Here is a 15,594-nt window from a genome sequence, read left to right as displayed (position 1 = left end):
ATTTCATTTTGACGTGAAAGTTTTAAAACTGTTTCATCATTTAAAGATAGATTCAAGTCAAGATTTTGCCGATTTAGGAGTATTTTAGATAAAAAAAGTTACTTAGGTTCGCCAGGAAGGTTCACTACAACAGAGCCTTTCTGAGAAGTGTACTGCTCTAAAATGGCGGCTGTTTACTAACGCCAGTCTGTCATTTCGCATGTAGTTCTATATGCATGAGATATCTAGGCGTAGATTGTAGGCTGTCGGCTACAGTTAGGAAATATTGGAGCCACCTAGCCTAGCGTCGCATGTTGCTACAACATCACAACAAACACTCTTCTCTCTCTCTCTCTGACTTTTCTCACGTCATTCAACCAACGTAGTAACGCATAGTAACGCACATTGTCTCGTTGCTGAAACTGTGACAAAATCCAAACGGAGGAAAAAAAATGTACGTAATGCACGAAAAACGTACAGATTTTGAATGTACAGCGTACACATTTAAAAACCAGTGCTCATTTGTACAAATTACGCCGAAACCATACAACTTGACAGGTATGCAATCCATTGAATTTGAAATCCGACTGGATGGGAAAAAAAAAGAAACATTTACAAATCACTGGAAGCCAGCTACACAACCAGGAAACACGAGATGATTTAAAGACTGGAGGTTATTGGAAATAAATTAATACAAATTCATGTGTGTTTTAAATACAGTACATGTTAGTGAAATGTTTAGGCCAGTGGCCTGTACTACAAAGCGGGTTTTCTGGTTTATCAGGGTAACTTCGAGAGTAACTTCATCGCGTGCAGCCTAACTTCCCGGCTAACCGGGACTACGAAAGGTGGATATGTTGAAACAGGGGAATGTTGCCATTAGGAGTGGGAACCTCTTGGTACCTCACGATATGATACGATTTGCGATATAAAGCTCACGATAACGATGATCTGAAAATATGGCGATACAACGATTATCAATACATTGGTAAGGAAATCATTGTAGGATATTCTACAAACAACTAAAAAACAGAAAAACAACCTTCTGCAGTGAATTAGAATGAGTTTATCACTAGTAGACGTCCAATCCATTTGAACTGGGAGGGTGGCAGCGAATAAACATTCGTTCATTCGGTGCCATCACTCCCACTTCAAACAGATTGAACGTCTATAGCCATCAGTGGCAGCCAATGCCAGGCAATGAGGTAATTTTGGGCCATTTAAGGTCATTTACCTGTTCAGTAACTTTTTGTTGATTTTGGGGTATTTTATGGGTCACTTCCTGTTTGTTTGGAGTTACAGAACTGGAAGTGACCTGGGTATCACCCAAATGAATAGGCAGTGACTCAAACTCAACAGGAAATGACCTGTAAATGCCCTCAAATTAATCGCAAGTGACCTGTAAATGGCCTGAAAATCGGACAGAATGACTGTGAATGCTCTGGTTTCGAATGAACGAACGTTCCCAATCTAAATGGATTGGGCGTCGTGCACCGTCAATGCAGCCTTAGAGTTTACTTGAGACACTATTATGGTGGATGATTTTGGTAGCAACTTGTTTGTTCTTTTTTATTTTTTTATATATTGACAGTTTTTTAAAACGATATCTCGATTCTTGGCAGGAGCATATTGATAACCTTTTGGGATACAAAGTATCACAATATATCACCATTTCGATATTTTGTCACACCCCTCGTTGGCATGGCAACATACGCCACACGTCAAACCTAGTCGTCTCAGAGTTAGATCTTGTTTAACCCCATGTTTCTGATTAACCCTGCTCTAATCAAACAGCACTCCTCCACGGACATGTCCTCTTGACAATGACAGCGTACCTGGACGAACCGTATGACATTGGTGCGCAGATTGTGAGGGACTCTCATCGGAGGACACAAGTATTTAGAGACCTTCAGAATCCGCTGGCGTACCCGGACGATGTTCTCCATGAAAGATGTAGATTTTCAGCCTGGGGAATTTGTTTACTGTGCCAGCTGATCGAGGCGGACGTCTCTAATGTAACCCGCCGAAGTCAGGCCCTCACAATCGAGCAGAATGTGTGCCTGCCCTTGCGCTATTTCGCCAGCAGAAAACATATATATATATCGTCGGTGATGCTGGATATCTGAGTAAGAACACTGTATGCCGTGTGATTCGGAAAGTGGTAGGAGTGGGGTATGGAAAGGCTTCACATTGATTGTTGAAGATGATATACAGAAACCTGTGTCGGCTTCGCTGAATGTAAACGAATGTGGCGCTTATTGCTCTCATACGAGAAATATATTTAACAAACTTTTCCAGTGTTATTTCGTTGTGTAAATGCATTTATAATGATCAAAAAATATGTAGGCTATTTAAACATTGATAGAACTTGCGTTTTTTTTCTGCCAAGTCAAAGAGACTAAAAAAAATGTCAAATCCACTTATAGAACAAACACACATATATAAAAGATATAAATGTTTATTGAATATGCATCTTACCGTCTTGTTTAACTGCGAGAATTTGTTACGAAAGACGGGCTTCAATTTGTTATCATTATGGACAGGCATCATCACAAATGTGATCACACAAAGGGCAACCACGCGTCGCATCCTCGCTTTTCCTTCTCCTGACTCCTCACAAATATAACATAAAATTTCGGGGGGGTTTCGGGCTCGGGCTTGCAAATCAAGTTAATTGATCGGGCCGGGTCGGGCTGGATTTTTTCAGGCCCGATCTATACCTCTACTCTGAAGATGTTCAAAGGACATACATACTCATACAGTCAATGGGACTAAACATACAATCATCCTGCTTCATGTGGTGATGCACATACGATAAATTATTTCTTACAGTTAACGTACCAAATCTAATTTTATTGTCCTGACAGCATGCTTTATATCTTTTCATGGACATAAGTAAACTGGCATATTGACGCATTCACACGATCTGTAATTCGCTGCCAACAGACCAGTCGCGCTCTACTCTGCTCTGCACACACACTGCTCTACGCAGGGGCACCCTTCTTGCCCCTGCATAGAGCCGGCATCGCCTTCCTTGTCTCCTGTTTGTAAAAAGCAAACTGAACATTATTTGTTTATCTGGAGCAGAAGCCAATCATTGATAAGGACCTCTTCATAAGAATCAAATTTAAATTAAAAATATTCTAGAATGTAAAATCAAGAAGGGGCAATGGGGCTTGGTGTAGTCTCCCTATATTATATCAAAACAACAGTTCTGTTGTTGTAGTCCCCATTGGGTTGACGGAGGTTACAGAATGTTACATTAACAGCGTGACAATCCATGTTGGGCGGGTCCTACTTTTCTTATGGCATAGCTCTTAGGATGGGGCATCGTCCTCATCCAGGCAGATGGTTGCAGTTGTGATTGCTGGGCTCCCTCTTACTGCATCCGCGGTGCCTTCCTTCTTGTTTTCTTGCCCCCATTTTCGTCCCCTCTTTCCCAGTGTCATGCTCGGGCCCCGGCGGTGACTGGCATGCTGCTTGCACTTGTGGGGTATGGGCCTGTCATGCTACCTGGATGGCGGTCTACTCACGCACTGGGCCTAGGGGTCCCCGCTGCGTCGCCCACCCCAATCTAACTCCTCCACTGTTTTCTCTGAGATTGAAAGACTACTTTTAACTAAACAGTTTATGACTGCTAAAATTTTCACATTCTGTAAATTCATACAACATGCAGGTCCAGTTATGTAATGATTTATTGCTTTAAGTACTGCAGCAAATTCGTACATACATAAACCTTGGTAGTGCCTCAAAAATTGTATTTTTCAAACGACTGAAGATTTTTTCAATTTAAAATATCAGACTTAGCATGACAGCAAGCTTCTTTTTGGGCTTGCTCCATCAGTTGTTTTAGACAAAACAAAGGATGTATTAGACTTAACAGGCCAAGAGAGGGGCGGATGCAAGATAGTCCTTCAAAAAGTTTTGTTTCCTAAAGACGGAAGATTGGAGGATGGTGCAGAGCTCCTCCTCTTGACATATGCATGCAGACAAAAGGTTATGCGATTTGAGTTTCAGGCCGCTCTAAGAATTTATTGGGACATCAGCAGTTGACCAACACGCACCTCACTGGAACTGCATTTAATCGTATATCTTTTAAAGGAAGATGTCAGGATTTCATATGCTGCATTGCTCAACAGGTGAGTTTTGTATTTCTATCATAAATTTAGCCATAGGCATAATAATTTGACATGGCAGGTGGACTGTTGTCGTATAAATATGCAAAATTATATGTCTTTGGAGAAAGATTTTGAACGTTGAATTAGTGGACAACAATGACATTAATTTTCGTGGTAATACTAAATCATGATCTCAGTTCAATATAAACTTTATTGACGCTTACATGGAGAACATGTTTCCTGGTTGAGCTTTTTTTTTCCCATCATTATCGCTTTCTTGGGAGGTAGCAATTCATATTTACCGTAAATTTGGAAAGGAAATTTGGACTGTAGTAGTTTTTGTCTGTTTGTTTTAAAATATTTAACCTGCTCACCAAGTTATTATCAAACCATAAAACTATTTTTTTGTGAAATATGCATCTAGGAAAGCCGTGTGAAACATTTGGTGGCGTCACAATGTCAAATGGTTTCTATATTTTCCATGTAACAAATGCGATTGCATAGTTTTTACTTAGAACTAACAGTGATTCTGCATCCCAGGTAAGAAGTGCTGTTTTTTTGTGTGTGATAAAAATACATACGATATAAGAGAACCAGCATGAAAAAACTATGAAAAAACATGAATGTTTAGTTGTTGTACTTAACAACCATTCCGTTCCGCCCCACCTCACCAAAATCTCCTAAAAATGTCCATTGTTCACCTCACACAGGAGCAGATGAAGCATAACCTAATTCAGTCGCATGTGTTCACAGAGAGAATCAGTGTATCAGCCACATTACGGTGGCGCGACTGGTCGCACCATTTCAATCAGCTAGCAGTGGAGATGAATATGATAACCATCACATTACAATATTACACCAACTCTGATACATCATGCTCATGGTACAGGATCCATGTCATTCCATGCACAAATTATGATTCTACTATGTTTTAACACTTACTTTTACTCACTAGCTGCCATTTGCGGTGCTAGACGTCCAATCCATTTCAATTGGGGGAGGCTAATAAACGAACCCAGTGAAACATGAACATTGAAAGCAAGTCTCCCCGGTTTAAATGACATGGACATATAGCATCGTCAATGGCATGCATGCAATAAGTTAAATACTTTTAGAAAAAAAAAACAACAAAAGTAAAACCTTTGAGTGCTGCTTGGTTTTTAAAAACATTGCATTAATGTATAAATGTATTATTACTGCTGTATTAATATAGAAAATATCACAAATAAAATAATGATTAATCATATAAAATAATAATGATGATTGCTAATATTTACAGTTTTTTTTTTATATGACTAAAAATAGTCACTTAATCTATAATTGTTTAAAGGTCTTAAGTTCAACTTTTGAATAACTGTCCACAGTAATGACCACTGTCCCTGAAAGGGTTAAAACACCATGATCCCTTGTTTTTCACGGTCAGTGTGGACCGCCCCTCCGCCTAAGCGAAAATCGTGAATCCGCGAAGTAGAGGCGGAGCTTACTTACATTTTTTTTTAAAATTCAGTGTACTCAATGTATTTTTTCTGATTCAACAGCATTGGAAGGATAAACATACAAGACATGTTTTTTTTTCCCTTTTTTCCCAAAGTATAATTAAAAACAAAAAAACAAACAAACAAACAAACAAAAAACTATACATACATGTATATTTTTATAAATGGTTTTTAAGCACTGCAAATGTAATAATTATGATATAAAGGATATTATATTTATATATATATAGTATAAAAAACAATGATTTGTTTATATGTATACAGTATATGCATATATCTTAAAAATTTTTAAGTAAATATTGTATTTATTTATTTGTTTGAAATGAAAAAGAAATCTGCGATGGACTGAGGGCGCGAAGTGCAAAGTAGAGAGGGATCGCTGCACTACAGGCTGTGACTGCTAGAATTGTATCATTAAAATTTTTTTTTTTTTTTAAACGGGGGAAACCATAAAAGGTTTACTGTCAAATTAACAACAAACTACCATAAAAACAACTTACTTTCAACGGAATTATAAAATAAATATGAATTTATAAAAAAAAAAAAAAATTTTGAAATACAGTTATTTTTTACTGCAAATGACTATAAAGTATGCATGTGTAACTGGTCAGTAGGGTCATCTGACAGTAGGTACATCACTGCACTCTGTCGCCATTGCAGTCAAGGATGCTGACTACTGAGCATAAAAACGTAGGATTCCAGCACACTCCTTTACGTTCTCAGGGAGTAAGGCTTTCCTAAAATTCTACATGCAGAGCACTCACTGGCATCCGTTACGCTCACCCCACCAATACCTTGCTTCGATGTGGGTCATGGCACCATTGTTACTTGGATGATGATGGTGGTGACATCACTGCACTCCATTTCTCATTCCCCCTCATTCTTCAACCAGGGCTCGATAGTCGGTACGCTTGACTGCCACAGTGACATAGAAAGGTTTTTTAAAATTATCATATTTTAATTTTTTTTTCATTTTAAATCTGCAAAAATGTACAGTAAAGTGACGGTAACTGAGTAACTGAAGCCCTGTTTCCTATTTTTTTTTTTTCAATGTAAAATTCTGGCAACCATAGCTGCGAGTAGATTGGTGCAAAATTTGATATTTTACAGTGGTATGAAAAAGTATCTGAACCTTTTGGAATTTCTCACTTTTCTGCTAAAATCACCATCAAATGTGATCTGATCTTTGTCAAAATCACACAGATGGAAAAATACAGTGTCTGCTTTAATTAAAACCACCCAAACATTTATAGGTTTTCATATTTTAATGAGGATAGTATGCAAACAATGACAGAATGGGGGGAAAATAAGTAAGTTAACCATCACATTTAATATTTTGTCCCCCCCTTAGGCAGCAATTACTTCAACCAGACGCTTCCTGTAGCTGCAGATCAGTCTGGCACATCGATCAGCACTTATCTTAGCCCATTCTTCTCTACAAAACTACTGTAGTTCTGTCAAATCTGGGATGTCTGGCATGAATCGCTGTCTTTAGGTCACAGCATCTCAATGGGGTTTAAGTCTGGACTTTGACTTGGCCACTGCAGAACATGTATTTTGTTCTTCTGAAACCATTCTGAAGTTGATTTACTTCTGTGTTTTGGAACATTGTCTTGTTGCAGCATCCATTCTCTTTTTAGCTTCAACTGTCTGACAGATGGCCACAAGTTTTCCTGCAAAACATCCTGTTAAACATTTGAATTCATTCTTGCATTAATGATTGCAAGTTGTCCAGACCCTGAGGTAGCAAAACAGCCCCAAATAATGATGCTCCCTCCACAATGCTTCACGTTGGGGATGAGGTGTTGATGTTGGTGAGCTGTCCCATTTTACCTCCAGATATGACGTTGTGTGTTACTCTCAAACAATTCAACTTTGGTTTCATCAGTCCACAAAATATTTTGCCAAAACTTCTGCGGAGTGTCCAGGTGCTTTTTGCCATCATCAAACGAGCAACAATGTTTTGTTTTTTTTTAGACAGCAGTGGCTTTCTCCATGGCGTCCTCCCATTAACACAATTCTCGGCCATAATTTTACATATACTTGATGTGTGCACAGAGATATTGGACTGTGCCAGTGATTTCTGTAAGTCTTGAGCAGACACTCTAAGGTTCTTTTTTAGCTCTCTGAGTATTCTGCGCTATACTCTTGGCATCATCTTTGGTGGACGGCCACTCCTTGAGAGAGAAGCAACAGTGCCATACACTTACCAGGTGTGAATAAAATAGTGGGCAGGGTAGCTTTAAACCACTCATCAGTGATTGGGCACAAACCTGACTTAAATTGTTTCATAATATTTGTTTCAATTGCTTTTTAAGTCTCCTTAGGCAGAGGGTGTCACAAAGGGGCACACACGGCTGAACTCAAACGCACGAGAAGAGAGGACTGCAATGTCCAGTAAGTGTTAAATTCACAAAAGGTAATGAAGAAAATAGGATTCAAAGTACAACACAAAATAGGCAAAGGCAAAAGCTTATCTTCAAGGACAGTGGTGACGTAATGGCCTACTGATTTCCAAAAACACTGAAAACGCACTGGCAAAGGACAATAAACAAGAGTAGTATTTAGGGAGTACAGCTAATGGGAAACAGATGTGTGGAAACTCAGGTGATTAGGGGAGGAAGACAAAGCTGACTTAAGTGAACACAAAGTAACCTACCAAAATAAAACAGGATATGGAAAGACTAAATCAATGCCACTGACGGCAGCTTGTAGCAGAGGGTTCACTTACTTATTTTCCCCCTTCTGTCATTGTTTGCATTCTATCTTCATTAAAATATGACAACCTATAAATGTTTGGGTGGTTTTAGCTAAGGCAGACACGGTTTTTACATCTGTGTGATTTTGACAAAGATCAGATCACATTTGATGGTGATTTTATGCCGAAATGGGAGAAATTCCAAAAGGTTCAGATACTTTTTCATACCACTGTATTTATTCTAATTGCATAGTGGAACATTTCTTTGAAGTGCGCTTTGTTTCTTTGTTTTTCTTTTTCAGCTGAAAGGGGCTCACAAAAGTATCTTGCAGCTTTACTGATTATGATCACCTGCTCGCTTCAAGTCTCAGCCCTACAAGCCCCTCCGGTGACAACAGGCCTTCGCTCAGCTTTCTCTGCTTCGCGCACCAGTAGCATAGTTGGAGGCAAGCAGAGTGTTGTGACTTTCAACAAGCTCACAGTCAACATTGGAAGGGACTTCAATCCAGACACCGGTTACTTTCGCTGCCGAATTCCAGGAGTGTACTACTTCTCCTTCTCAATGGGGAAATTTCCAAATAAAATGCTCTCTGTCATACTGGTGAAAAACGGGCGAGAAGTGCAGGCCATGGCATATGATGACTATCGTAAGAAAGGTAGGAAAGTTCAAAGCCAAAGCATAATGATTGCACTGGAGGAACTGGACACCGTATGGTTGCTGTTGCAGCAGAGTTCTCAGTATGCTTTGTACAGCAATGCCGGCCCATACATCACCTTCTCTGGTTACCTCGTCTATCCTGACACGTCTTCAAGCAGCTACATCAGCAACCACCTGACCTCTCACCCAAACTGTCCCCCTCGTGCCGAATCATATCAACCATTCCAGCAGCCCCGATCCGCCTTCTCCGTGGCACGGACATCCACGTTCCTAGGTCAGAGTCGCAAGAAGCAGTACAAGTCACCCCTGACCTTCGACGTAGAATTCGTCAACATAGGGGGGCATTTTAACAAATCCTCCGGCAAGTTCACCTGCCTCTTTCCGGGTGCCTACTTTTTTGCGTTCACGGTGGGGAAACATCCCCGTAAAGCTGTTTCTGTGAAGCTGATGACCGGGGAGGGTGTGGTGCAGGCCATGGTGTTTGACGAGGACACCTCCAAGAGACGGGAGATGCAGAGTCAGAGCTTAATGCTGAGCCTTCGCCAGGGTGACACTGTGTGGCTGTACAGTCAGCATGATAATCGCTATGCTGTGTACAGCAACCAAGGGAGGTACACCACCTTCTCAGGATTCTTGGTGTATCCGGAGGCCAACCCTAATTACACACATCCAAAAATAGGAACAGAACTTTAATGTAAATATTGTTTATTTTTACTCAAAGAAAAAAAGTATATAAAAGCAGTAATACAGTTTCCCTATTTTCATATTTACTATATCTATAGCTACATAAATAGCTGTCTATCTAGCAATCTACCAGAAATTCCAGTGGGACATTTATTAGCAGATATCTCCACCAGGTGGTAGTGTGATACAAATCATTCAAAATGTGCAATTCAGTCGTTTGACGTCTCTAGTAAAGTATAATATGACTAATTGCCGAATCAAAATTTGATTTACATTGTACGTTGAGCTATAGCTATAAACGAGAAAAGTGCATAAGCCTGTCATGTATATTTGGACAATGATCTTGTGTGATCTTGAAGGATGTTTATGATGTAATCCATTGCTGTGTCTGTACTGTATTACTATTACTTTAAGAGTGATGTTTAGTTTTGTGTGTATGTAAAACCTATGTGAAATTATATGGAAAATATCTATATTACACATGCATGCAAAAACAATTATATTGGACATTAAAAAGTTCTTACAATTTTCCCAATTCTTCAAATTAAAATGTATACTGAGCAGGCTGATTAATAAATCTTGAGTAGATTAGATTTTAACCTGATATGAAATTCCTACATATAGTGATGAGTTTTTAGTTCATAAAATACATTTTTTCTGCACTATAAGGCGCACCTAAAACTTTCAATTTTCTCTAAAGCCAACAGTGCGCCTTATAATCCGATGCGCCTTATATGTGGTTCAGTATTGGTCAATCATGGCATGACATTCCCATTATTGCCGGTATTGCAATTTCAGCTTTAAAATGCGTTACTTTTCCATTGAACACGATTTTTATTTTTCAAAACATATTAGCAAATTGGAACATAAGTATTATGTCAAGTTAAAATACATTTTTTTTTTAATTATATATTTAGATGCCACAGCTCAACAATATTAGCATCAGAACAAAAATAATTGAATTATTTTCCATAAAAAGCATGTGTGTATGACTCGTATGCAGTGGTGGACTTGGCAATTTTGGGGCCTAAGGCGAACATATCCAGGGGCTCTCTTCATGGGTCAGGGGTTAAAAAGGTGAGAAAGGTGTGGAGGAAATATGTTCTGGTACACTAGGGCGGTCCTAAATGACAAATTTTATCCTGATTAGTCAGCCGAGTAGTTTTACGATTAATTGACTAATCTAATAATTTTCTTTTTTTTACTAATTTAGCAATGAAATTTTTTTTTACGCTTATTAATTCACAAAACTATTTTGGAACACTAAAATTCTTTATTAAAGTACAAATAATCATGTAAATAACAATAATTAATCACAAGTAAACGATGAGGTTGAATGCTGATGGCATTTACTAGTGCAAAAGAATGGAAGGTAAACAGATTCAGAACACTGACTTTGCCTTTCCAACATTATTCAATACAATTCTTTTAAAAAATTCTAGCAATATTATTATAGTATACTATATATAATAATTATTCATTGCCAATCATATTTGTCATGAAGAGTACCATTTGAAAGCTATTCTTACTCTATATTAAGTAGTATTTACCCAACATATTATAATATTAATTCTGAAGTATGTGGGATTAACTCCAGAAATCATTATTTATATGACGAACATGACGTGCTTTTGCTGTTAACTAGCTGTTGAGTGTTATTGTATGATTGATTGGAACTGTACAACATTGTTTCGCCACAGGGTGTGCTGTCATATATTTTATGTTCAGTGTGAAGAAGAAGAAGAAAGTTAAAAGAGGCATTAGAGGCCTGTTCTCAACTTCTCCCTCACTGCACTTTGGCTGTCATGGAGAGCACGTTCGCTCATATGTTCGAAATAAACGATAGCCGACGTGCAAAGTAGCAAGTGAGCTGTAAAAATAGCGAGCTTAGTGGCGTGAAAACCGCAGAAGGGCTAAGTGAAGCTAACAAACAGCTAAGCGGAGCTAAGCGATGCTAAACGCCGCTAAATGAAGCTAAGCGACTGATACTCTGTCCGTCGTCGTGGAACAGTCCATTGTAGTGCGTCTGTGTGGGGGGGAGATAATATAAATGCAGCATTCAAATGGCTTTCTTTTTTGTTTTGTTATTTCTTCGTTTGGTATGCTGACATAATTATACATGACGAATAGTTGGGGGTGCTGCTGGTTCCGGTGGCCCAAGCTCTAGCCTCTTGTTCGTTGGGGCAAGGGCAGCTGGTTGGGGGCCCCCTAACGGTTTGGGGGCCTAAGGCGATCGTCTACTTCGCCTGAATAGTAGATCTGCCTATGCTCGTATGTTTACATTATACACACACACACCATCTTTCTCAACACAGACAGTTGCCAGAGAGTAAAAAAAAAAAAAAACACCACGTTTTACCACCACTAGAAACACTAAACACACTACGTTCATGACAGTGCTTACTAAGCTTCAATTTTGTATAAATGCAAAATTATATTGGGGGTATTGCTACCCTCCGCAGTCATGTTTTACATGTCGGTTGGCCCTCCTCCTCTGAGCTGCGGCCGTTGATAACTTTTCTGTGGCCAAAGTATTCCCGTACCAGCGATTTCGTTTTCTTCGATGGGGGAAAAAGTTCAGGAGTTTTACATCCTCCAGCTGACTCACTGACACTGAGCAGCAACCGGTGGGGGAGGGTTGAGCCTTACAGCTGCAAGCAAAGGATTTCTCCATGCATTTTTTGGACTTAAAAATAGCTAATACCTTAAGGACGGTATGACAGAATTTTTGGGTGGTTTTGAAACCTTGATGTTTTCATACTACGGTATAACTTGAAAACAGTAACAGACGCATGTCTAAGCCAAGCTTCATCTAGTGGATGCATAACACAGCCCCAAAAACTACTATTACTGCGCCTTATAATGCGACATGCCCTATAGACCCTACTCACCAACGTCACAGAATGACGTGTCGCTGTATCCAGCCGCCATATTGTCCGTCATTGTTTATCCGTATTCTCAATGGTTTCAATTTGTCGTGCAATTTATAGTGCAATTCATGGAAGCCCCGGTGCTTTCAGACGCTGTAAACCAGTGGTCTCAAACCGGTCCTCAAAGGGCCGCAGGGGGTACTGGATTTCATTCCAACCAAACGAGACAAATACCTTTTCACCAATCTGGTTTCTTACAAGTGTAATCAGTTGATTGCAATCAGGTGCTGCTTATGTTAGTAGAAACCTCATTGGTTGAACTGTTTGTGCTGGATCTGTTGGAACAAAAACCAGGACCCACTGCGGCCCTTTGTGGAGTCGGTTTGAGACCACCGCCGTAAACTCATTGGATGCGTTCCATAAAAGGCGTTATGTGGAAAAGCTTCAGTCTATCCATTCGCCAGATCCATATTTGATGCCTAAATCGATATTTTTCGACCAGCTGTCTTCGCCGTCTCTGCCTGACATCTGCTATCCTGATATCTACAACTATCTTGTCCACAGAAACTCAGCCTATTCTCACGAAAGTTTGAAAAACTTTAAGAGCAGCACTCTAAGCAACATTACCCCGTGTGACCCTTTACTTCCAATTTTCTAAAATGGCGACAATCAATAAAAAAAAAAAGTTGACTGCGATGGCTGACGCTTTAAGGATAGGTGGATATTGGATTATTTCTTCAATAAAATACGCAACAACTGTGTCTGCCTCATTTGCAAAGAGACAGTCGCTGTTTTCAAAGAGTTCGATGTGAGGCGATATTACAAAACAAGACACGCTGACATGTACGACAAGATTACACGGAAAATACGCAGCGAGAAATGAAAGCAACTTGAAGCTAGTTTAATTTCACAGCAGCAGTATTTCGCAAGAGCCCGAGGGTCGAAAGAGAATGCCACAAAGGCGAGATTGTTGAAATTATGAATTAAAAAAAAAATAATAATAAAGCAAATGTGACACACAGAAGGGCTTGCTAAAATTTGTTTAAATATATTGTTCTACGTAAATTAGCCAAGGTAGCCCCCCCACATTTTTACCACACCAAATCTGGCCCCCTTGTTTGGACACCCCTGTTTAACTGATGATCCGTAGACGAGGCCAGCTTCTTTCACCTGGTACCAGCTAAATATTATTCAAAAAATATTGATGGTGGAAGAAATAAGCATCTTGAATTTGAAACTATGTTGTCGGCGATTAGCCTCGCAATGATCTTAATTGTGGTTGTCAGCCCAAAACCCTCTAAATATATTTTAAATACATCTTACCAGATATAAAATGACTACTACAGCGGTCTCAAACCGACTCCACAAAGGGCCGCAGTGGGTCCTGGTTTTTGTTCCAACAGATCCAGCACAAACAGTTCAACCAATGAGGTTTCTACTAACATAAGCAGCACCTGATTGCAATCAACTGATTACACTTGTAAGAAACCAGATTGGTGAAAAGGTATTTGTCTCGTTTGGTTGGAATGAAATCCAGTACCCCCTGCGGCCCTTTGAGGACCGGTTTGAGACCACTGGACTACTACATAATCTGTGGTGATCGTTTGGTGCCCAGTTTTCTCATCGAATTGTAGCCGTCCATCTCGCTCTTCTCTCCGGGTCTCTCGGAATACGGTAGAACTTCAAGTCTCTCCGTCTATCTTCTCTGTTACTGCAACCAACCTCCACACACGCCTTCACCATTTTGATTATTAATGTTAACGAGCAGAAAAACACGCCATAATAGGAGGAATTTACGTAGCGGTAATGCGTAAACACGACGAGTTGATGGATAATATGGCGTGGAGGCGTGGTTGTGACGTCATGTGAGTAGGGTCTATACAGTATATGAAAACAGTTCTAAAAAAAATCGGCCATTCATTGAAGGTGCTCCTTATACTCTGATGAGCCTTATAGTGCGAAAAATACGGTACTAGAATGATTGTGCTGCTGCTATGAAACTGCTAAGGACTCATACCACATTAGATATTCAAGCGCCTAATAATAAAAAAAAAAAAAAGACGGTCTGATTTCTTAACTACAGCAGATTTAAAATTAATTTCAAAATGACACAGGCGGTAATTCTATAATTTATTCATCAACAACTAATTTAATCTAAATAGTATACCTTTTTTGTGCTAATTCAGGGCAATTTTGAATTTTAAAAAAAAATGCTGAATCCAAACATAACATTGCCTTTGCACCATCAGTTAAACTTTTAGAGTTGTGGTCAAATGTTTCTTCACCCTAACTTCGTACATTAATTTGATGTATTAATTTTTCTCAGTGCCATTGACAATGATAAACATTCAACCTGCTGTTCCAGAGCTGCATGTGGCGCTTTCATTCTTTGGCTGTGAAATCAAATTGGTTTGTCACTAGATATCCATTGATTGGCAATATTGGATTTCTGTCGCTGTCCATGACAGTCAATAATTTAAGAGGTTGTCAACCTGGAGTTGTACTCTCCGCATTCAACTTAGCACAAAAAAACAGAAAACTGCTTTGCACTTCTATAGAAATTGCAATTACACTTAACAGGTATGGTGTACATCACTCATTTCTTGGCCAAAATAAACTTTTATTGTTGCGGGTTAGCAGGTACTATCAAACAAAAAAATACAGTAGTTGTGTACACGAGTTTATTTGAAATAATGTGTGCCAGTTGATAACTTTGTGGACCTTATCGATCTTTCAAGTTGAAAATGTCCATGTTACACACCAAGAGGTACTTTCACTGCACATCCCAGATCTCGCAAAGTAATGGTGTGAATTTGTGATCGTTCATCCTCCACGACGTTAGCATTTCTGCGTGATAGTGGTTGAGCGTTCTCAACTCAGTTAGTCGGCCCAGCAGACGTGCAAAGTATTGAGGCTCTTGGGGATGTTGCAAAACGCACAGCTTCCTTAGCACTTCCAGCATGGGTTCCTGCAGGTTCTCTACAGCCTCTTGATCCTTTACGTAAGGGCGATCTAGTGTGGATGTGATTATTTAATGAGATCATTGATTTAAAAAAAAAAAAAATCTTCCCAATTTGTCATGCGAAAAAGA

General features: G+C 39.4%; 2 protein-coding genes across 4 annotated transcripts in view; one reads left to right on the top strand and one right to left on the bottom strand.

Annotated features, from left to right (window-relative positions):
• The first annotated feature begins 3,969 nt into the window (after nucleotides 1-3,969).
• c1qtnf13 (C1q and TNF related 13) lies at nucleotides 3,970-10,133 on the top strand. Its single transcript, XM_057837232.1, has 2 exons — nucleotides 3,970-4,118; nucleotides 8,594-10,133. The coding sequence occupies exons 1-2, from the start codon at nucleotides 4,085-4,087 to the stop codon at nucleotides 9,640-9,642; spliced, it is 1,083 nt and encodes a 360-aa protein (XP_057693215.1). The 5' UTR covers nucleotides 3,970-4,084; the 3' UTR covers nucleotides 9,643-10,133.
• A 4,981-nt stretch (nucleotides 10,134-15,114) lies between these two features.
• The window catches only part of nr1h4 (nuclear receptor subfamily 1, group H, member 4), a 38,447-nt gene continuing 37,967 nt past the window's right edge, over nucleotides 15,115-15,594 (bottom strand). For all 3 annotated transcript variants that reach the window (XM_057835679.1, XM_057835680.1, XM_057835681.1), the window contains one exon: nucleotides 15,115-15,515. In XM_057835679.1, the coding sequence (XP_057691662.1) occupies nucleotides 15,277-15,515 (239 nt within the window). In that variant the 3' untranslated portion in view covers nucleotides 15,115-15,276. The remainder of the gene's footprint in view (nucleotides 15,516-15,594) is intronic.

The sequence above is a fragment of the Corythoichthys intestinalis genome, chromosome 5 (assembly GCF_030265065.1).
Source record: "Corythoichthys intestinalis isolate RoL2023-P3 chromosome 5, ASM3026506v1, whole genome shotgun sequence".
NCBI lineage: Eukaryota > Metazoa > Chordata > Actinopteri > Syngnathiformes > Syngnathidae > Corythoichthys > Corythoichthys intestinalis.
This window is presented reverse-complemented; position numbering and strand designations above follow the sequence as displayed.